The sequence below is a fragment of the Moschus berezovskii genome, chromosome 19 (assembly GCF_049115385.1).
Source record: "Moschus berezovskii isolate FMDL1 chromosome 19, NW_MosBer_1.0, whole genome shotgun sequence".
NCBI classification, from domain to species: Eukaryota; Metazoa; Chordata; class Mammalia; order Artiodactyla; family Moschidae; genus Moschus; species Moschus berezovskii.
Genome location: NC_142478.1, coordinates 58407516 through 58426462, shown reverse-complemented (window position 1 = coordinate 58426462; position 18947 = coordinate 58407516). Strand labels below are relative to the sequence as shown.

General features: G+C 37.3%; 1 protein-coding gene and 1 pseudogene across 6 annotated transcripts in view; one reads left to right on the top strand and one right to left on the bottom strand.

Annotated features, from left to right (window-relative positions):
* The window catches only part of ATXN2 (ataxin 2), a 98585-nt gene that overhangs the window by 38024 nt on the left and 41614 nt on the right, over positions 1-18947 (top strand). For all 6 annotated transcript variants that reach the window (XM_088828181.1, XM_055405097.2, XM_055405096.2 and 3 more), the window contains exons 6-8: positions 15087-15211; positions 17361-17452; positions 18085-18282. In XM_088828181.1, coding sequence (XP_088684307.1) covers positions 15087-15211; positions 17361-17452; positions 18085-18282 — 415 coding nt within the window. The remainder of the gene's footprint in view (positions 1-15086; positions 15212-17360; positions 17453-18084; positions 18283-18947) is intronic.
* Positions 1731-14867, bottom strand: LOC148774883 (E3 SUMO-protein ligase NSE2 pseudogene; annotated as a pseudogene).

Here is an 18947-nt window from a genome sequence, read left to right as displayed (position 1 = left end):
TTCCAGCATCCCTTTCTCATCTCTTTTTTCCTCTTCTCTTCTTACAGTCCCTTTATTCATTTTTTTTTTAATTTAATACCCTAACTCAACTGTATTTTAGTTCTTTGGCTTCTCTTCTGCTTCCTTATTCCATTCTCATTTCCTTTGTACTGTTCTCAATCTGTAGAACAGGGATCAGCAGAATTAAGGCTTATGGACCAAATCAACTCATCAGTTTCAATAACGTTTTATTGAAACACAGTTAGGCCTGTTCACTCATGCATTGTCTCTGGCTGCTTTAATGCTGCAGTGATAAAGGTGAATAATTGTATTAGAGACTATATGACTTTGAAAACTAAAAAAAAATATATTCTCTGCCCCTTTATAGGAAAAGGTTGCCAAGTCTAAAACCTAGATCATTTTCCCTACTGCATTTCAGCTGTTACGGTTATTCAAAAATACATATTGTACTGGCTTCAGTGAAATAAGACAATGTATTTTGTTGTAACACTCATCCTTTGACTCTCATCTAGTACTATGTAATTTCACATGATTCCTTATGTCAGGTTAGATTTAGTCTTAAGAATGACTTTTGCTTGCCAGCTCCTTTGTTACAATAAGTGAAAAAATAATAAAGGAGAAAATCAGTTATCTTGAATTCTTCTAATTACTATTCTGTATTCCTTTCTTGCCCAGACTTCTTGACTCTAATTTTCTGCTGACTCCGCATCCCATTGTTGTCTTTTTTTTTTTTTTTTTAACTATTCATTTATTTGGTTATGTCAGATTTTAGTTGCAGCACATGGGACCTTTCATTGTGGTACATGGGCTTCTCTTTAGTTGGGGTATGTGGGCTCAGTAGTTGCAGTGTGGGCTTAGTTGCCTGAAGCATGTGAAATCTTAGTTCCCTGACCGGGAATTAAACCTGGGCCACAGCAGTGAAAATGCCGAATCCTGACCACTGGACCACTAGAGAATTCCTGTGTTCTTTGCTCACTGCTCTTAACCACATGTAGTCACTTATATACTCTGATAATCTCAGCTACCAACCACATACAAGCCTCCTCTCGAGTGTCTCTACGTCATTTCCCTTATACTGTGTTGTATTATAAATAGATGTTTCTGTCTCCTCCATTATGCTTTGAGTTCCCCGTGTACTGTATGTTTTTCATCCTTGACGTCTAGTATAGTGTTCTGTCACACAGTACGGTCTGAATATAAATGTCTTTTGAATGCATGAAATTAGAGCCTTCACATACTTTTAAAGAAGCACTGTTTCATGCAAAGAACAGGAAACGTATAAGTAGTCTTAATGTCTACAGCCAGGCAACAAATAATTTTTGTGCTCTGGAATGTGTTCATTGCTGTGCTAATTGCTATAGAAAGTGCAAAGAAATTCATATTCTTGGTTCCTCTTGAGAACTTAGGGGTGCCGTATACCTTTACACAGAGACTTTTACATTTAATTCCGTGGTATTTCCTAGGAAATTCATGTACTCTATGTTAAGAAGCTCTGCTCTAGGCATTTTTAGAGTTGGAGATACCAAAGCATGTGAGAGAATTCAGGAAAAATGGAAAGTTGATAGTCAAAGTTTTATTTAAAATTATAGAACACTAAAAAATAGGCAATATAATAGGTTTGAATGTGTATTGGAACATAGAAAAATGCTTTCAAATATACTAAAACCTTTGGTTTTTTACCCTAAAGTGTGCTACACAGTCAGTTGAAGTACTTGGACAAGCATCACTCTCTACAGATGACTGGGGTAGGAGGTAGGCTGCAGAGTTGCCTGCAGGGGTTTCCTATTCAGATTGGCAATGTTTTTCTTGTGGCTCTCAGTCGCCCTTTTCAGCACCTCATCCTGGCTGAGATCAGACATTCTCACATCTGTGTGGCTACAGCCAATTTTCAGGCAACAGGCCTTTTTCTTCCTTATGTGCTTAGACTCAATCATGCCAACAATGGCTTCTTCTTCGTAGGTGTGGCCATGCGTTTTATTTTTCACTGGTTTCTTCATTTCCATGTGTGTAAATGGGGCAGATGAAGTTGGTCTGACTTTGAGTTATAATCATATCTTCATCAGCTCCTTCTGTGCCATCATCCTGTCTGCTTGAAGACCCTATTACTTCTTTAGTTCTTTCAGCTGTTGTTTAAATTGTACAAATTTTTCATTATTTTGAAAGTGTACATCAGAATTCTTATTCTGTAAAGCCAAAAACAACTTCACTAATAATTTTAGATTGGATATTTTTTCTGGACATTCTTCTTTTACATGTTTTATTGTACAGCCTTTAAATAATGGTTTAGTTCCCTATCCATCATTGCAAATTCAGTCATTGCTTTATCCATACTGTACTCAATACTCACTTAAGTTTCCATGAGATCCAAAGCAACACTAGAAGCTATCCGTTCCAAAGCTGATGCAGGATTGAAAGTTTTTCAAGGAGGAGAGTGCAGATTCTCCACTACTGAAGGATATAAAACCAGTTGAACCTGAACTTGAAATGGAACTACCCCTGCATCTTGAAATTATTACCTGGATGCCTAATGTAGCTCCATCTGGCTGTGCCCGGACTTCCCGCACCCAGACCCCAACTCTATCCTTGATTCGCTTCCATGTCAGAAAGTTGAAATTGGTGGCATTAAATCCCAAATAAAGTTCAGAGACAAAGAATTGTGTCTCTTGTGGTAGTTGGAGTAATTCAGGTTGTGAATGGGTGATTAGAGAACAGTGAGAAATAAAATTGTCTGGATTATTTTATTCTGGTGTTGAACTGTTCTGTTTTCATGTGATCATCCTATGTGTCTGATAGGGTGAGGTCCTCTGAATAACAGTGGAATCTTTTCTGAAGTGCATGACATTGGGAATGCTACGTCAGTCGTCTAAGGAAGAGGCAGGTCCCAGAGCAGCATATGGCCTTCGAAGCCATAGATTTTGAGGAATCTTAATTTGTTTCAGATTCATTCATGTCTGGCACTCCAGTGTGGTTGGCTGGTCACAGCCTTGCAGCTGAGTAGGATCTTGGAACAAAGAGTGCAGGAGGTTCTGAGCACCAAGTGCTGACATTGGGCAGGCAGGCAGGCAACTCTAACACTGGGCAAGTGATGGGAATTGACAGCCTGCCTTTTTGGCAGGAGAGAGGATAGGCCCTGTGGTAGGTAGGCAGGTGGGGTGATAGAGAGGCAAGTGTTCTTATTATGGCTGTCTAGGAAGCTGATTGTCTTGGGCCTATGGCCATTGGGAGTAGCTTTGTTTTTTGTTTTTATGGAAGTAGGTTTTCTAAGTCAGTCCATGTGCTAATAGTCTTCTGTTAAAACTGTACCATTATAAAGTTTACTGCCTCAGCCTTGCTGTAGGCTAGTTAGAGAAGGATGTATGTCTATGCTGGGTCCAAGTAGTAAATGGAGATGAATCAGCATTTACTGAGGCCAGTACGGAGGTGGTAGAGAGATTGAGATTAAAAAAATTAAACAGGTATAGTGGAACAGGTCGGGGAAGGCGATGGCACCCCACTCCAGTTCTCTTGCCTGGAAAAATCCCATGGGCAGAGGAGCCTGGTAGGCTGCAGTCCATGGGGTCGCGAAGAGTCGGACACGACTGAGTAACTTCACTTTGACTTTTCACTTTCATGCATTGGAGAAGGAAATGGCAACCCACTCCAGTGTTCTTGCCTGGAGAATCCCAGGGACGGCGGAGCTTGGTGGGCTGCTGTCTGTGGGGTCGCACAGAGTTGGACACGATTGAAGTGACTTAGCAGCAGCAGCAGCAGTAATTAGTGATGTTCAGCATCTTTGCACGCCTATTGACCATCTGTTTGTCTTCTTTGAGAAATGTCTATTAAGGTCTTCTGCCCATGTTTTGTCTGGTTATTTGTTTTTTTGATACTAAGTTGTGTTGAGCTACTTGTATATTTTGGAAATGCAGCCCTTGTCAATCTCATTGCAAAGTTCTCCCTTTCTGTGGGTTGTCTTTTCGTTCTGCTTATGGTTTCCTTTGCTGTGCAAAAACTTAAAGGTTTGATTAGGTTCCATTTGTTTATTTTTCCTTTTATTTATTTATATTGCCTTGAGAGACTGACCTAAGAAAAACGTTGCTACAATTTATGTTAGAATGTTTTGCCTTTGTTCTTTTCTAGGAGTTTTATGATGTTATGTCTTACATTTAGTTTTTGAGCCATTTTGAGTTTAATTTTGTATATGGTGTGAGGGAGTGTTCTAACTTCATTGATTGACATGCAGCTGTCCAGCTTTCCCAATTCCACTTGCTGAGGAGACCAGCTTTTCTTTGTGGTATAGTCTTGCCTCCTTTGTTGAAGACTAATTGACTATAGATGTGTGGATTTATTTCTGGGTTCTCTATCCTGTTCCGTGGATTTATATGTCTCTTATTTGTGCCAACAACCTCCTAGTATGTAATTCAAACAAGTCCAGGACATTTTCAGGCAGACCGTTTACTTGATAGTATTGTGTGTAAGGCTAGAATACCCAGTTACTCTCTGGTTTTGGTTTTGTTTTTTTCTCTTGGCCTGCACAGTCTCAATGGAATCTTATGAATAGCAAATATATTAAAACTAGTAATAAAGCCAGGCAATGAAAGAATGTGGATGAATTGTCTCCACCTTAAATTTCTGTTCCATCTGACTGTAAATACAAATTGATTGCTTTTTTTACCTAGATCAGACCTCGCAAAGAGTTTTAAGTGAGCATGTGCCCTTCAACAGTTCTTCTAATCTATATTAGAGAAGAACAGTCTGAATCTGTAAAATGTTTTATATCTGCCAAGGAAACAGAATGGTGTTTGTATAGATGTTTAAGAATTGGAATTAGCTTTTTCTTAACACTTTCCAAACACTTTTGTTATAGGCTTAAGAGTTAGTTGTTGTAAAAAGACTACTGTATTGCCTAATAGTATTGGAAATACAGTTCCCACATTTTTTTAATTCTTGAATATTTCTGAATTTATGTGGGATTTTTTTTTTTCTGCTACATTTTCTACAAAAGCCCTTTCTTTTCCTTTTCCTTTAACTTTTGAGATGAAAACAGTGCCTTTTATTTTTAAAAACTGCTCAAACAAAATTAGATCATTTCACTCTTTTGGATGGCGCAGATTAAAGGTTCTGTTCACCCCTCAAAATGGAGTTTTGAACCAGGAGCCTAATGGGGAAGCTGAAAACAAAGTGTTCACCTCTGGATACCATTGCACCAAATGTACCTTTCTGTTGAGGTTTTTGTTAGAATTTATCTTCTCTCTTTTGGAGATAGTGATATCTCTAATTGATTTCTGTCGGTTAGAAATGTAACATTCTGTGGCATCTAACACCTTGTTTTTTTAAATACAGCAAGCCTCACAAAGTGGCCTTCCATTTTTCCCTTGTTCTTCTGTAAGTTCCACTAACCTGGGTTTGCTGTAGAATTTAGTCCTATGGAGTCTTGACTACTGATCTTCATTCAAATCTTTCAAAGGAATCTGGTTTGTAGGTTTAAATTTTTTTTCTATAATAACTTGGCTGATATTTTGAAGTCAGATATCCATTTCAGCTCAACTTAATTCAGGTAATTTAATGTTTTAAGAAAATTACTTTTCAAATGTTAAATTACTAATTATAGTGCCTTTTATGTTATATAATGGGCCTAGTAAAACTAAGGTGAAATATTTTATCTTAAAAATATATTGCCAGAGGACTCCCAATTTTTTCATGTCACAAGCTGTTTATTAGTAGGGAAAACAAGAACCACTACTATTCATTTAGAGATTGATCCACAGTGGAAGCCAGAGTCTTAACCACTGGACCACCAGGGAAGTCACCAGAACTTAATATTTAAGTAGGATGTATTTTCTCTCAGGGATATTTATCTTGATTTATCATAGGATGATAAAATTTAATAATTCATTTTGTATAGGAAGAATATGAGGTTTCTTCATTATTGATGCATTCTGGTGCAAGCTGGTTCTGCCTAAATAAGCTTCTGGGTCCAAATGCTTTATTCAGACTTGTGATCAAATATATTGTAATATCGAAAGTATTTGTATGGTTGTTTATTGTGGAAGCTCTGTTGTCCTGTGCATGTTCTGAATGGTGTACCAATTGAGATGTCTGTCCTATTTTTTAGTCATATTCTAGGCTTTTCTGTTGGTCTCCTTCAGAGGAACAGAAACATAAATTAATTTGCAAATTATATTTTTAACAGAACTTTGGTATTTGCTTTTCTGCATCAGTTTATTCTTTCCAGACTTTGGTCAAGGGATATCTGGGACAGATCTTGTTCAAGAAAATACTTTGGGTGGTTTGGTTTGATTCTAACTAGAAAACCAAAGAATCTCTTTTAAGATTTTTAATTAATTTTTGCACAAGGAGTGATGTTTAGACTGAAAATAAAAACTCTTAACTTGATACACTGAACTTTCCCTTGGAGTCGCTTGTTGCTCAGGAAAGAACTTTTTCAGGGGGTTATTGTGTTTCTTAGAGCTCATGACTGCTGCTTTTCCTCTCCTGTGTTTGCACTTTTGAGGCTGACATCTTTGAGCTCTCTTGCCTACTTAAGCTATTCTGATAGTCTCCACCTCGGTTCTCTTGCTAAGGCTTTGTCGTTTCTTCTTCCTTGAATGGTAAATTTTTGAGTTATAGGACTCAGAAACTTATTAAGATCACAGTCAAAATAACTATTGCTCTAGGCTATGTTATTTTGTTGTCAGACATCTCATCCTGTGTTCAAAAATCTACAGTGACCACTGTTGCTTATAGAAGAAAGTTGAGATGCTGTCCCTTGGCATTCAGGGCCCTCCTCAATGAAACTTTTCTTTTTCAACCTCACCTCTCATTATTCCCCAATGTTAATTTGCTTCTTGACTTCAGTGGCATTTTCTGCATGCTAGCCATTTGTGTCTTCATCTTTGAGCTCAGTTACTTACTGCTGGATTTATTCTCCACTCTGAATACCTTTCTTCCTAACTAGAATTTTAGATACTTTTTCAAGACCAAGCTCAAATCTCCTTTCCTCTTTGGAGTCTTCGCTGACCTCTCCTGCTCACTGTGGTTGTCTCTTTTATTGCCTATGGCAATGACTTCTATACTTTTATTTTCAGCACAGAGTAGTTTGCTCCCCCCTGTTCCCAAGGAAATCTCATGCTGAGTCCCACTTACAAAGTAGTGGTTGGGGAGGGGATTGGGAGTTTATGCTAGAACGTTATTTATTCAGCTTTTGCTGTCTGCTGAGGTACCTGTAAGAAATTGGGTTTCATGGAGTGCAGTTGGAGAATCAGTTGTCTTACATCATGTATTGAATACTCAGCTTTACAAAGTAGTGTATTTTGTCTCTCTCAAAGCATTATAACTTTCTGGAGTTTAGAAATCATGTTGATAGAACCTAGGGGTGTGTATGCCCTGTTGTATCTTAGCATAATGCCTTATAGATCCATAGTAGGTACTCAACATATGCTTATTCTTTCAAATGATATTTTAAAAGTTTTATATATGTTTATGCACACTACACCCAAACCAGGGACAAACTAGTTCAGTTCAGTTCAGTCGCTCAGTCGTGTCCGACTCTCCGCGACCCCATGAATCACAGCACGCCAGGCCTCCCTGTCCATCACCAACTCCTGGAGTACACTCAAACTCATGTCCACAGAGTCGGTGATGCCATCCAGCCATCTCATTCTCCGTCATCCGCTTCTCCTCCCGCCCCCAACCTTTCCCAGCATCAGAGTCTTTTCCAGTGAGTCAACTCGTCGCATGAGGTGGCCAAAGTGTTGGAGTTTCAGCTTTAGCATCAGTCCCTCCAATGAACACCCAGGATTGATCTCCTTTAGAATGGACTGGTTGGATCTCCTTGCAGTATAAGGGACTCTCAAGAGTCTTCTCCAACACCACAGTTCAAAAGCATCGATTCTTCGGCGGTCAGCTTTCTTCACAGTCCAGCTCTCACATCCATACGTGACCACGGGAAAAACCATAGCCTTGACTAGACAGACCTTTGTTGGCAAAGTAATGTCTCTGCTTTTTAATGTACTATCAAGGTTGGTCATAACTTTCCTTCCAAGGAGCAAGCGTCTTTTAATTTCCTGGCTGCAATCAGCATCTGCAGTGATTTTGGAGCCCAAAAAAATAAAGTCTGACACTGTTTCCACTGTTTTTCCATCTATTCCCCATGAAGTGATGGGACCAGATGCCATGGTTTTGTTTTTCTTACATAGACATTAACTTGTAACTATCATTCATTTCGAAGAAACTCAAGAAAGCAGTTATTCCTAGCCAAACTAAAAGCAACTTTCCTATAACATAACATATTCAGAGTATATTTTTTCTGACACAATGTTACTTCTAGTAGGCATTTTAATACCCTTTTGAAATACAGAAAACAAAATCCCAAGTTTTATTTTGAAAACAAGGCCCAGATGATTCTGGTACAAGTGAGAAAAGTTGGAAGCACAGGTGAAGGAGTAAAGTATTAAAACATGCATGTGGGCTATTTTGAAAGTCTTTTAAAATAATTAAGTTGCATTAGTTGCTGTGTATGTTAGAAATGTATACGTACTTGAATATAAATATCAATGTATATAATGTCGATGGGTTTTTTTTTTTTAATTTCATATCTGTGAAGAATAGTGTGAAATCTACTTTGGTTCAGTTTGAAATCACGTGATTAAAAGATACCACACCTTAGAGATTCACAGAATTTTGTGTTAACCAGGGTAAAAATGAAGCCCTTTCTACTAAACTCATTTTCCTTGTTCAAGTGCCCTAGAGGCAAAGATACGATTAGGTAGTTCTCAGTTTGGAAAAATGACATTCTTTTCTACCAAGGTAAGAATTAATTTAATTTAATTTAAGAATTAATTAGAATTTTGAATAAAATGCAGGGTGCAGGTGTTTGACCTGTTGTTCTTAGTTAATTTTGTTGTGTTGGTCCATCCTGTTCTGCAGAATGTTGTTAGGTGTTTGCCTGCCCGTGTGTTCACCTTTATTGTTATGTCTCCATCTTATAGAAAGTCATGGTTTTGTCACTGTTGGCTTTTCTTTCATTTGCACAAAAGACTTGTGTCCTGTGGCATGTGGGATCTTAGTTCCCAACCAGAGATGGAACATGTGCTCCCTGCAGTGGAAGTGCAGTATCCTAATCACTGACCTGTCAGGGAAGTCCCTCCGAAGGTTAAAGCTTTTAAAGACAGGTGTTTGGTTGAGAATTTTAGCTGCTGGGACAGGAACAGATTATAAGCATGGAAGGCTCTGTTGTCTGTTTGAGGTTGAGGGGGTGGGAAGTGTGCTGCAGAGACAGATCCTAGTTTCCTGTCCTGATCCTATCACATGTGAAGTCAGGATGGACTTGTGTTTTGTTTCGAATGTTTTACAGTATTAGTTCTTCCTGATTCGTTCTCTTCTTACATTTCTTTTTAAAGTTGAGATTTAACTGATCTCAGTGGATTTAACTTCAAAGACTTGAATTTTGTGGTTCTTTAACTCCTTGTCACATGGTGTATCAAATAAACCACTTCCAACATTTTAATTGTTCTGCTTACTAGGCCCAAAATTATGATCAGAAAATAGTTGTGGATATTCAGAATGACATTATCTGCTTCTGCATTTTTGTCTGATTTATAGGCAAGTGCTGTTGTGATTTATTCTGTAATATAACTTCTTAATATTTACAGCAGAGGGGTATATACACTTGGAATGCGTTTACATTTCACATAGTTTTGTGACTTAGACCTTTATATCTTCAGATATTAGTTTGCAAATGGTAGATTTTACAAAATTGATTTTCAGGTTGATATTTGGAACAGACACTATTCCTGCGAAAATTTAGCTCTGTTTCTTCAATACTGTTTATTTCCATCTTATTTTAGCAACCTGCTTTCATGACTTTGTCATCACTCATAACTGCTTCTCTTCCAGAATCTACTACTCTTGACCATGGCCACCTTCACATTTACACCTACTTCTTTTTTTCTTGCCCCTGGCCTTCCATTTTTACACTCTCTACTTTTAGGAAAAGGAATGTGACTGGGAAAATACCTTTGTGGTGCCGGTTAGTTAGGAATGTAGAGTTTCTAGCTCTTGGCAGAGCTTCGGCTCAGCCAGACCCTTTTCTAACCTGTTTCTGCAACCTGATGACTACACCCTGCACTTCCTTACTCTGTGTACCTCATTTCCTTTATCCACAGCAGAATACTTTTTTTTTTTCTTTTTCCTGCTTTTAAGAACACATAGCCAGTGTTCTTAACCTGGTTCCATGGATTCCCCATGGTTCGTGAAGATTCAGAGCATTCATGAACTTGGATAGAAAAAAATATTACATCTTTATTTTCATTAAATTTTTATTGAAATTTAGTGTTTCCTTCCATTATTAGTGTAAACAACAAACCACTGCATTGTCTGTGACTTTAGCACCTATCGAATTCAGTTAACTTCATACCACTTGCATAGATTTGAATATTTTTATGCTTATTACCTCTAAAATTATAGTAGGTATTAGATTTGCTGTTAGATCTCATTGTTTAATGCATCAGTAAAGAACCATATATATTACTGTGGCACAGATTGGGTTTTTCAGATTTTGATAACTGCACTTCATTTTATTGCTTTACGACCCCATAGACTGTAGCCTGCCAGCCTCCTCTGTCCATGGGGATTCTCCAAGCAAGAATACTAGAGTGGGTTGCCATGCCCTCCTCCAGAGGATCTTCCCAACTCAGGGATCAAACCCAGGTCTCCCACATTGCAGGCGGATTCTTTACCATCTGAGCCATCAGGGAAACCATCATTATAATCGGTCTCCTGTGATTTTCTGTGTATTTTTTGCATTTAAATTCGTAAGCTTGCTGCATATGCTAAAGGGGTCCATAGATCACAGAATAAAGGTTAAGAATTCACTGATCTAAAGAATCCCTGTGTCCCATTTCTCTGTAGTCTTCTCTTTTTTCACTCTCGCCTAGGACGGTGCCTCCACTCGTCCCCTTGCTTTGGTTGTTCTGTTCCACAACCCTGAGCCCTTAGTGTGTTCACTATGCCCATCTTTTTTGTTTATCCTTTTCTTTAATACTGTGTTTTTTAATAGCTGTATAATAAAATACATTATTTAGTATAATTCATAGTATAAATACTCATACAGAACAGAAGAGTATAAAACAAAAATATATTCTTCTGGCCTCAAATTCCATTTCCCCTGGGGAAATCCTTGGATTTGTATACATCTCAAATAAATATTATTTTTAATGTTACTCTAGTCTGTGTTGGGCCTCCAACGTGGCTCAGTGGTAAGGTATCCACCTGCCAGTGCAGCAAGACGTGGGTTCGATCCCTGGGTCAAGAAGATCCCCTGGAGAAGGAAATGGCAATCCACTCCAGTATTCTTGTCTGAAAAATTTGTGGACAGAGAAGGCTGATGTACAGTCTATGGGGTCGCAAAGAGTTTGACACGACTTAGGACACATGCATGCTAATCTGTATTAGAATGCCTTTTCAAGTGAAAGTGTCAGTTGCCCAGTCGTGTCCAACTCTCTGCTCTCTTAGTTGCTAGGATAGCACCCACTGTAACTGATGCTCTGTTGTGTATAGATTGGTCCATATAAAACTCATGGTACATGATGAGAAACTATGTTTTTAAAATCGTTGAAAAAGGTCACAGTGTTAATAATTGATCTGTCAGAACAATATCATTGAAATGTTTTTTTATCTGGAATTTTAGTATTTGAGGACAAGCAGATTTAATTGAGAGATGACATGAGTAGCTGAGGATTTTGGTGAAGACTTCTCTGAAAGCACATTTGAGGGCTTCTGATGTCAAGTCTGATAATAACTTTTAAATTTCATCTAGTTTTATGTTATTTTGTAGTTTTAGTCAATTTAAATTTATTTTTGTTAACTTAAAATAAATGTTACTTTTTCACCACTTTTCTGGCCATTTAAAAAATTCTCAGGCAACTTTGATTTTTCAGAGTCATAATTGACTGAGATAGAGGGAAAAAGCTGAGCAAAGCTCATTTCCTGGGCATAGGGCTGAGGAATACAGAGGCTGCACATTGGTTGAGACATTCCTTTCTGATCACCACGAGGTGGCACCACTGGCTCAGAAGAAGAAGGGAACGTTTGGAGGCAGGGACAGTATTATGCCCTTTCCCTAAATTGGATGCCATCAGGCGGGGAATGAAGCCCATCTTTGTCATCTTTTATTATCTCATCTGATCACTTTTATTCTTTTCTTTGTATGCCTGTAGTTCTTTCAGAAACAGGTTAACATTTTTCTCACAGTCACATTATCTTGCATCTTGCTTTCTTAATGCTTTTCCTTCTTACCATAGAGGATAATGGGAAATTAATACACTATAACTTTATGGTATTGCAAAATTTGCGCAATTGTAATTAAATTATAGCCAATTGATTTTCTGAATTTTGCAGAAATCCTAGCACTAACATTGTACTGTTTCATACAAACAGTGGTTCTTTTAAAAAATCCAAATGCAGCTGTTAATAAAATAACTATTCAGAACTTAACAGTAGTAGATATTGGTAAGAATATAGAATGAATACCCAGGTCTGGCCTCCTCCTAACTAATGATAGAATGTTGACCTGAAATACAGTATTTATTAATAAGACCAGGCTTTCTCCTGCCATCTTGACATTATAGCCTCATTATGCTGATTCTCCACTTTGTACATCTTACGCACATCTTTCCCTAAAGTATTTACTCATGTTTATACAGAGATTTTTTTCTTTGGGAGAAATTTTTGAATCAAGGAATATCATTCCTTACCAATACAAACGTACCTTGTGTTTTCCCTCCCACACCTTTTCTGTCCTGAAAGAAAAATAGGATGCTAAGAACCACTGTGTGAACAGTTAATTCATTTATAAGGTTGATACTGTAATCAGAAGATTTAAGATAAAAATGTAGCATTTTTTTAAAGATAGGTAGTTTAAAATGTGCTGTGATTCGTGGGGTCGCGGAGAGTCGGACACGACTGAGCGACTGAACTGAACTGAATACAGCCTAAATTGTAATTAGCAGAGTAAAACTTGGTTCAGTGAAGTTTTAGACTCTTGCTTTTTCACATTGGTTCCCTCTTCAAGGATCCTTTGTGATTTTGTTTAAAATAATACCAGTAGAAGTATATTTAAGCTGTTTCTATTGTATATTTCATTTTTTCAATTTGAGGACTGCTGACTCAGGCCTTAGTCTTTTCTAAATACTTTGACACACACACAGACATACCCTGCAGTAACAATAAGTCCATTTATGTGAATCTGTTTCTTTTTTTTTTTTAAACCTTTTGTTGTTCTGGCTTTTAATTTCTAGAATAAAAAAGTATTGTCTTTAATTCTGGGTTTCTATCTGAGTAAATGCCTTAATTTATTTAAATATATGCTTTTCAACAACTAGTGTGATTAAAACATTAACAGGCTCTTAAATGAGAATTAATCCCCTTGCTGCTTGTATGACTGATTCTTGATTTTTACGTAGTCTTACTTTTCTGTTCTAATTTTGTGAGAATTAAAATAGGGAATTTCAGCCACCTATTGTGAGTTATTGTTTGATGTTTTTCTTGGAGCATTTCACATTCTTGAAAATACTCTAAGGCAGAATTAATTTTACCAAGAATTTGTGTAAGTTGACATAGAATAGAACTTCATTAAGGCAAGTGTCATATAAAACCAAGTTTGTAGGGTCTTTCAGTGACTTACAACTGAGGATGGCATTGTGAAGATAGTATCAGTCTGTTAGAACCCCTAAGAGAACTTTCCTAAAATGCAGTCATCTTCCAATGAGTGCTGATCCCACTCTCAACTGAGACCTGCTGCTTTGGGAATCCCCCTTGGTGTGCTCTTGGCTTGTATAATTGCTGGCAGCAGGAGCCATGCTGCCTGATAGGGCTGGTAGCTAAGCCCATATGTGCAGTTATGCTTTTATTCTCTAGTGTGCGTGAACACACACCCACATGCACTTATCCACCCCTAGTTTGAGATGACAGGAGGTAAGAGCTAGCTAGGCTTGGAGTGCCATGCTGGCTCAAGTTTCTTACTTTACTATTGCCTTGCCCATTGGGTAGCCAGTGACATTTATAGAAACAGTACCAAATCAAAAATCCCCCTGGAATTGTCTCTTTTGAAGGAGACACGAGTGTTGATTTTTGTGACTGGGAGCTTGTACTCTCTGGCACAGCCAGGTCAGCAGAAGTATTACTCCACAGCCTTGTGGTGGGGGATACCCTTTAGGCCCAGACATCTAAATGTAAGCTTGTATCTCCAAAGCATTTTCTAACACTGTCATTGTCCAAGTAGACTTTTGTTTAGCTGAGTCCTGACTTTGAACTGGAGAAACATTTTCTTTGCTGGACAGAAGCCATGGGATAGATAGATCCTGCCAGTGAGCATACCGATGCCATGCCATGCTGCTCTCACAAGCTAGTGCTCCTCAGTAACATTAGCAGAAGAGGAGAAGAGAGAGAGATTAGGTGAGAAAGTGTTGACAGAAAGTCTAGGTAGGCCTTTCTGAGGATAGGTAATACAGTGGGGCCTGAACTTTGTAACAGAGTGGCTATGGGGAAATAGGGTTCTGTGTGGAGATGGGTCACTTGGAGTGACCTTTGTTATTAATAGCAAGGATATGTTAGAATATTGACCCCTGCGTGTAGACATGGCTTTGGAAAGTTAAAAGATCTGCATATGTTTGGCTGCAGCAGCTCTGAGTGCATATCTAATTGGTGTGTCAATTAAACATGAGCGATCTTGTTTTAAATGAATTCATAGAAAATGTCTGGATCAATTCTGAAACACAAACTAATTATTTTTTAATACACTTAAATATATTTTATGACTCGTGTGAATACATTATAACATTTAATGTGGCTTAAAATTATATGTGTAAAACATACCTTCCTCCAGTAGTCATCTACGATGCCACTTACTGAATCAAGTTAAGTGTTTTGAAGATTAAAGCATTAGAAGCATTAACAGTATGAAAGCATACTGTTAATGAATGCTATTTTTTCTGTATTAGAAAGTCACTTTTCATAATTATTTTTTAGCATTTTTGTTGATAATTCATGTGTGTATTCATGTAGCCCAGTGTCTGGTTGTATGATCTTTCATCCAAAACCATCCTTTGCAGATGCTTTTACTGACTCTGCTATCAGTGCTAAAGTGAATGGTGAACACAAAGAGAAGGACCTGGAGCCCTGGGATGCAGGTGAACTCACTACCAATGATGAACTGGAGGCTTTGGAAAATGATGTTGTAAGCAAAATCTTTTCAATTAGTAACAGTATGGTCCTGTGATACGGTATGACATCCTATCACTTGGTTTTAAGTATGTTGTTGTAACTATTTAAATTAGCTGTTTTATTGTGTAGAGACTTCACCCTAGGCAGTATATTACAGAAAAATATTTCTTGGGGATGCATATGAACTATTTGTATGTCTTTAAATCCTAATAAACAACTTAAAAATTTAGATTAGAAACCGTGGGAAACTAGAAATGCCTGCATATTTAGTTTTGAATACCCTGCAGAATAGGGCAGTCTGAGGAAAATGGTGACTTGTTTGTTGTCTTGACCAAGAAGCGATGTCAAAGTGTGACTTTAAGGCTTCTTGTCTGTCAAAGAGGTATTTATTATTAAGCTATATCATTAGGTTACATTAGAATTACAGCAAAAAGTAAGTTTCTTTGTCTTAAAATTAGGAGAAAAAGGCTATTTCCAAAAGCCTGTTGACATATTATTTTTATTTTTCCCGTAACACATCATCTGTAAATCAGTGCTTAATAATGACTCTGTCATTAGGATTCTTTAAATTCTGTTTCTAAACTCTGGAGATCCAAGCATAGTTTCTTGCCAAAAATGAGTGTTTAGGCAATAAAATTTGAGATGAATCTTTCATTGAATCTTACAGAGAAATCTTACTTAACAAACCTGTGTTTGATGTTGAAGTCATTGTCCAGTTGTAAAACTGGAAATTCATAGACAGCATACAATAGTTTCCAAACTTTTTAAAGAACTCCATATAACTTAATGTGAAGTTTCTCAGGTTTATGTAGCACATCACCTCTGGAGGATAAAGAGAAGCAGGCATTCTCTCTTTTTTTTTAATTGACGGTGAAGCCGTTGAATTCTTAGACACCTTCTAGAGCACATTCTGGCAATGTTTTCAAAATTTAAAACATGCAGTTTGATTCAGCAATTCTATCTCTCTGAATGTATTTGTAAGACATTCAAATAATTATATTAGGATGTTTTTCACAGCATTTTTTTCTAATAGTGAAAAATAGGAAATATCCTAACTGTCCATCAGTAGGACATGGGTGATTTATTATACCTCCATTCAGTTGAAGTAGTTTATATCCACTTGAAAGAAAGGTGTTCTGGGAAGATACCTAAAAATTATTAAAAGAAAATGCAAGCTGCAGAACAAGAAGATCCTACTTGAATTTGTATAAGAGAGAGCTGATGATAATAATCACATTCTTACATATACACAAAGAATGTCTGGAATTATGACCAAGAAGTTGTTAATGGTGGTTATCTATACACACTGGGATTGGCAGTTTTACTTTTCACTGGATATGTTTCTGCACGCTTTAAATTTTTTACATGGAACATATACTGAAATAACATAATTTAAACTTTCTATAGGTAACTAATTTCCTGCCCCCATATATTAGGCTGAAGTAGTTCATTTAGTGGTAGATTGTATTACAGTTTTATCTGAAGTAGCACAGAAGGAGCCACAGTTGATGGGTGATCTTAGAGGCAAGGTTTTGTCCTGAAATTGCCATCCACATTGCTCAGATGATGCTGTGCCGTCTGCTGACATGGATAATGATTATGTGCTGTATTTTACCACTTTTTATCAATCGGACCTGATGATCAGTTCGCTCAAAGGGGTATCAGGTAAAATACCTTGTAGAAAGATCACTGTAAGGAGTAGGAAAAGGAGAGAACCCTGATCTGAGACTCATAAGTAACTAAAATGTTCTGAACTTATAACATCTCAAATAACTGTTTCATACACAGTTGAACCTTGAACAACACAGGTTTGAACCATGCTGGTTCATTTATACACTTAGGTTTTGCAATAGTAAATACTATAGTACTGCATGATTCAAGGTTGGTTGAATCTACAGATTTTGTATTTGTGCAGGGAGTTGGTACCCCTGACACCCCATCCCCCGAATTGTTCAAAGTTCATTTACCAACTTGTAGGGGCTGATGTGTAGAAGAGAAGTTTTTCCTTAAGACATTTTTAAAGCAAATTTTTGCCTATTTTTTACTTCTGCTAGGTTTTTCTTGAATAGTATGAGAAAAAATTGTTAATGTAGATATTGACTATAGCTACATTAAAGAAGACAAATACTTTGTTTTGAAAAATGAGTTTTGTTCTCTTCTAGTCTAATGGATGGGATCCCAACGATATGTTTCGATATAATGAAGAAAATTATGGTGTAGTGTCTACATACGATAGCAGTCTGTCTTCATATACGTAAGTTTTTAAAGCTTGCTTTTGTTCTAGTGCATTTGCCTTTGATTTTCATTAGCTTAAATTATGTTGAATAAATGTTTCTGTCGGAGTTTTTTTTTTTTTTACTTGTTTTATTTTTTAATATTTATTTATTTGGCTGCTCAAGGTCTTAGTTGCAGCACTTGGGATCTAGTTCCCTGACCAGGGATCGAACCCAGGCCGCCTGCATTGGGAGCATGGAGTCTTAGCTACTGGACCACCAGTGAAGTCCTCTGTTGGATTTTAAGTTAAACAATTATGTGACTCAATTATTGTTACTTCTTACACTGATAAATTCCCATTAAAATAGCGAGTAAATGTAGCTTATTTATACTCTGATTTTTTGTTCTAAATAAATTTTGTTTTATTTTTGCACTGTAAAAACTAAATTAACAAATGCAGAGGTTATGGGAAAATAGGTAATTTAACCAGTTTTGGAAATGTTATATTATTCTAAGGAAAAAGTAACAAGAAAATTCAAATTTTGATTTATAAGCAGATGACTATAGCTCTTTTACAGTTTTTACCACCATTTTAAACTAAGTGTCTTGATTGTGACAGATAAACTATCACTTTAAAACGCACACTTTGATTTTTCTTTTCATTTGTTTCAGGGTGCCCTTAGAAAGGGATAACTCAGAAGAATTTTTAAAACGAGAAGCAAGGGCAAACCAGTTAGCAGAAGAAATTGAATCAAGTGCCCAGTATAAAGCCCGGGTGGCCCTGGAAAATGATGATAGGAGTGAAGAAGAAAAATACACAGCAGTTCAGAGAAATTCCAGTGAACGTGAGGGCCACAACATAAACACTAGGTATTTAAAGGAAATCATGATGCAGTATTTTGGATACACAACTCAAGGTCTGTGTGAGAAGGTGTATTATTATTATTATTTCATCTTCCTTTAACTTAGCTTAGGTAGAGAATGCAAATGGAGTTGGTTTCAGGTTCTGTTAGTGAAAAGATTATAGTAATCTTGGAAAATAGTTTTTGAACATCACCTCCGTGGAGCCAAGTGGTGGCTATACAGTGACGAGCAAGCCAAGGTCTGGAAGAGCTTGTTAAAGAAAAATGAACAGGTTGGGGAGGGGTGCATATAACATAATTACAGTTCAGTATGATTTCCTAGTTTAGAGGTGTGATCAGAGTACTAGGAATATGCAAGTGAAAAGGAATGAGCGTAACCTTGTGGGATCAGAGTATACCTAACAGATGAGGTAATGTTTCATGATAGGATAGTAGATCTGTCAGTCATTCAAAGAAGCATAAAACAGAAATTCCTTGCATGGTGAAGACAGGTGAAAGAACTTGTCCAATTCAGGGAAAACCTTGTTGTTTCATATGTCTAGAAAACAAGGTGTATGTTGACATTGCAGTGGTAGTAGCTGGTAATTGGAACCAAGGAAGTGAGACTTTTGTGTGTGTCATGTTAAAGAGCACCTTGTGGGCAGGGTATGGGATGAACCAACTCTGATGACA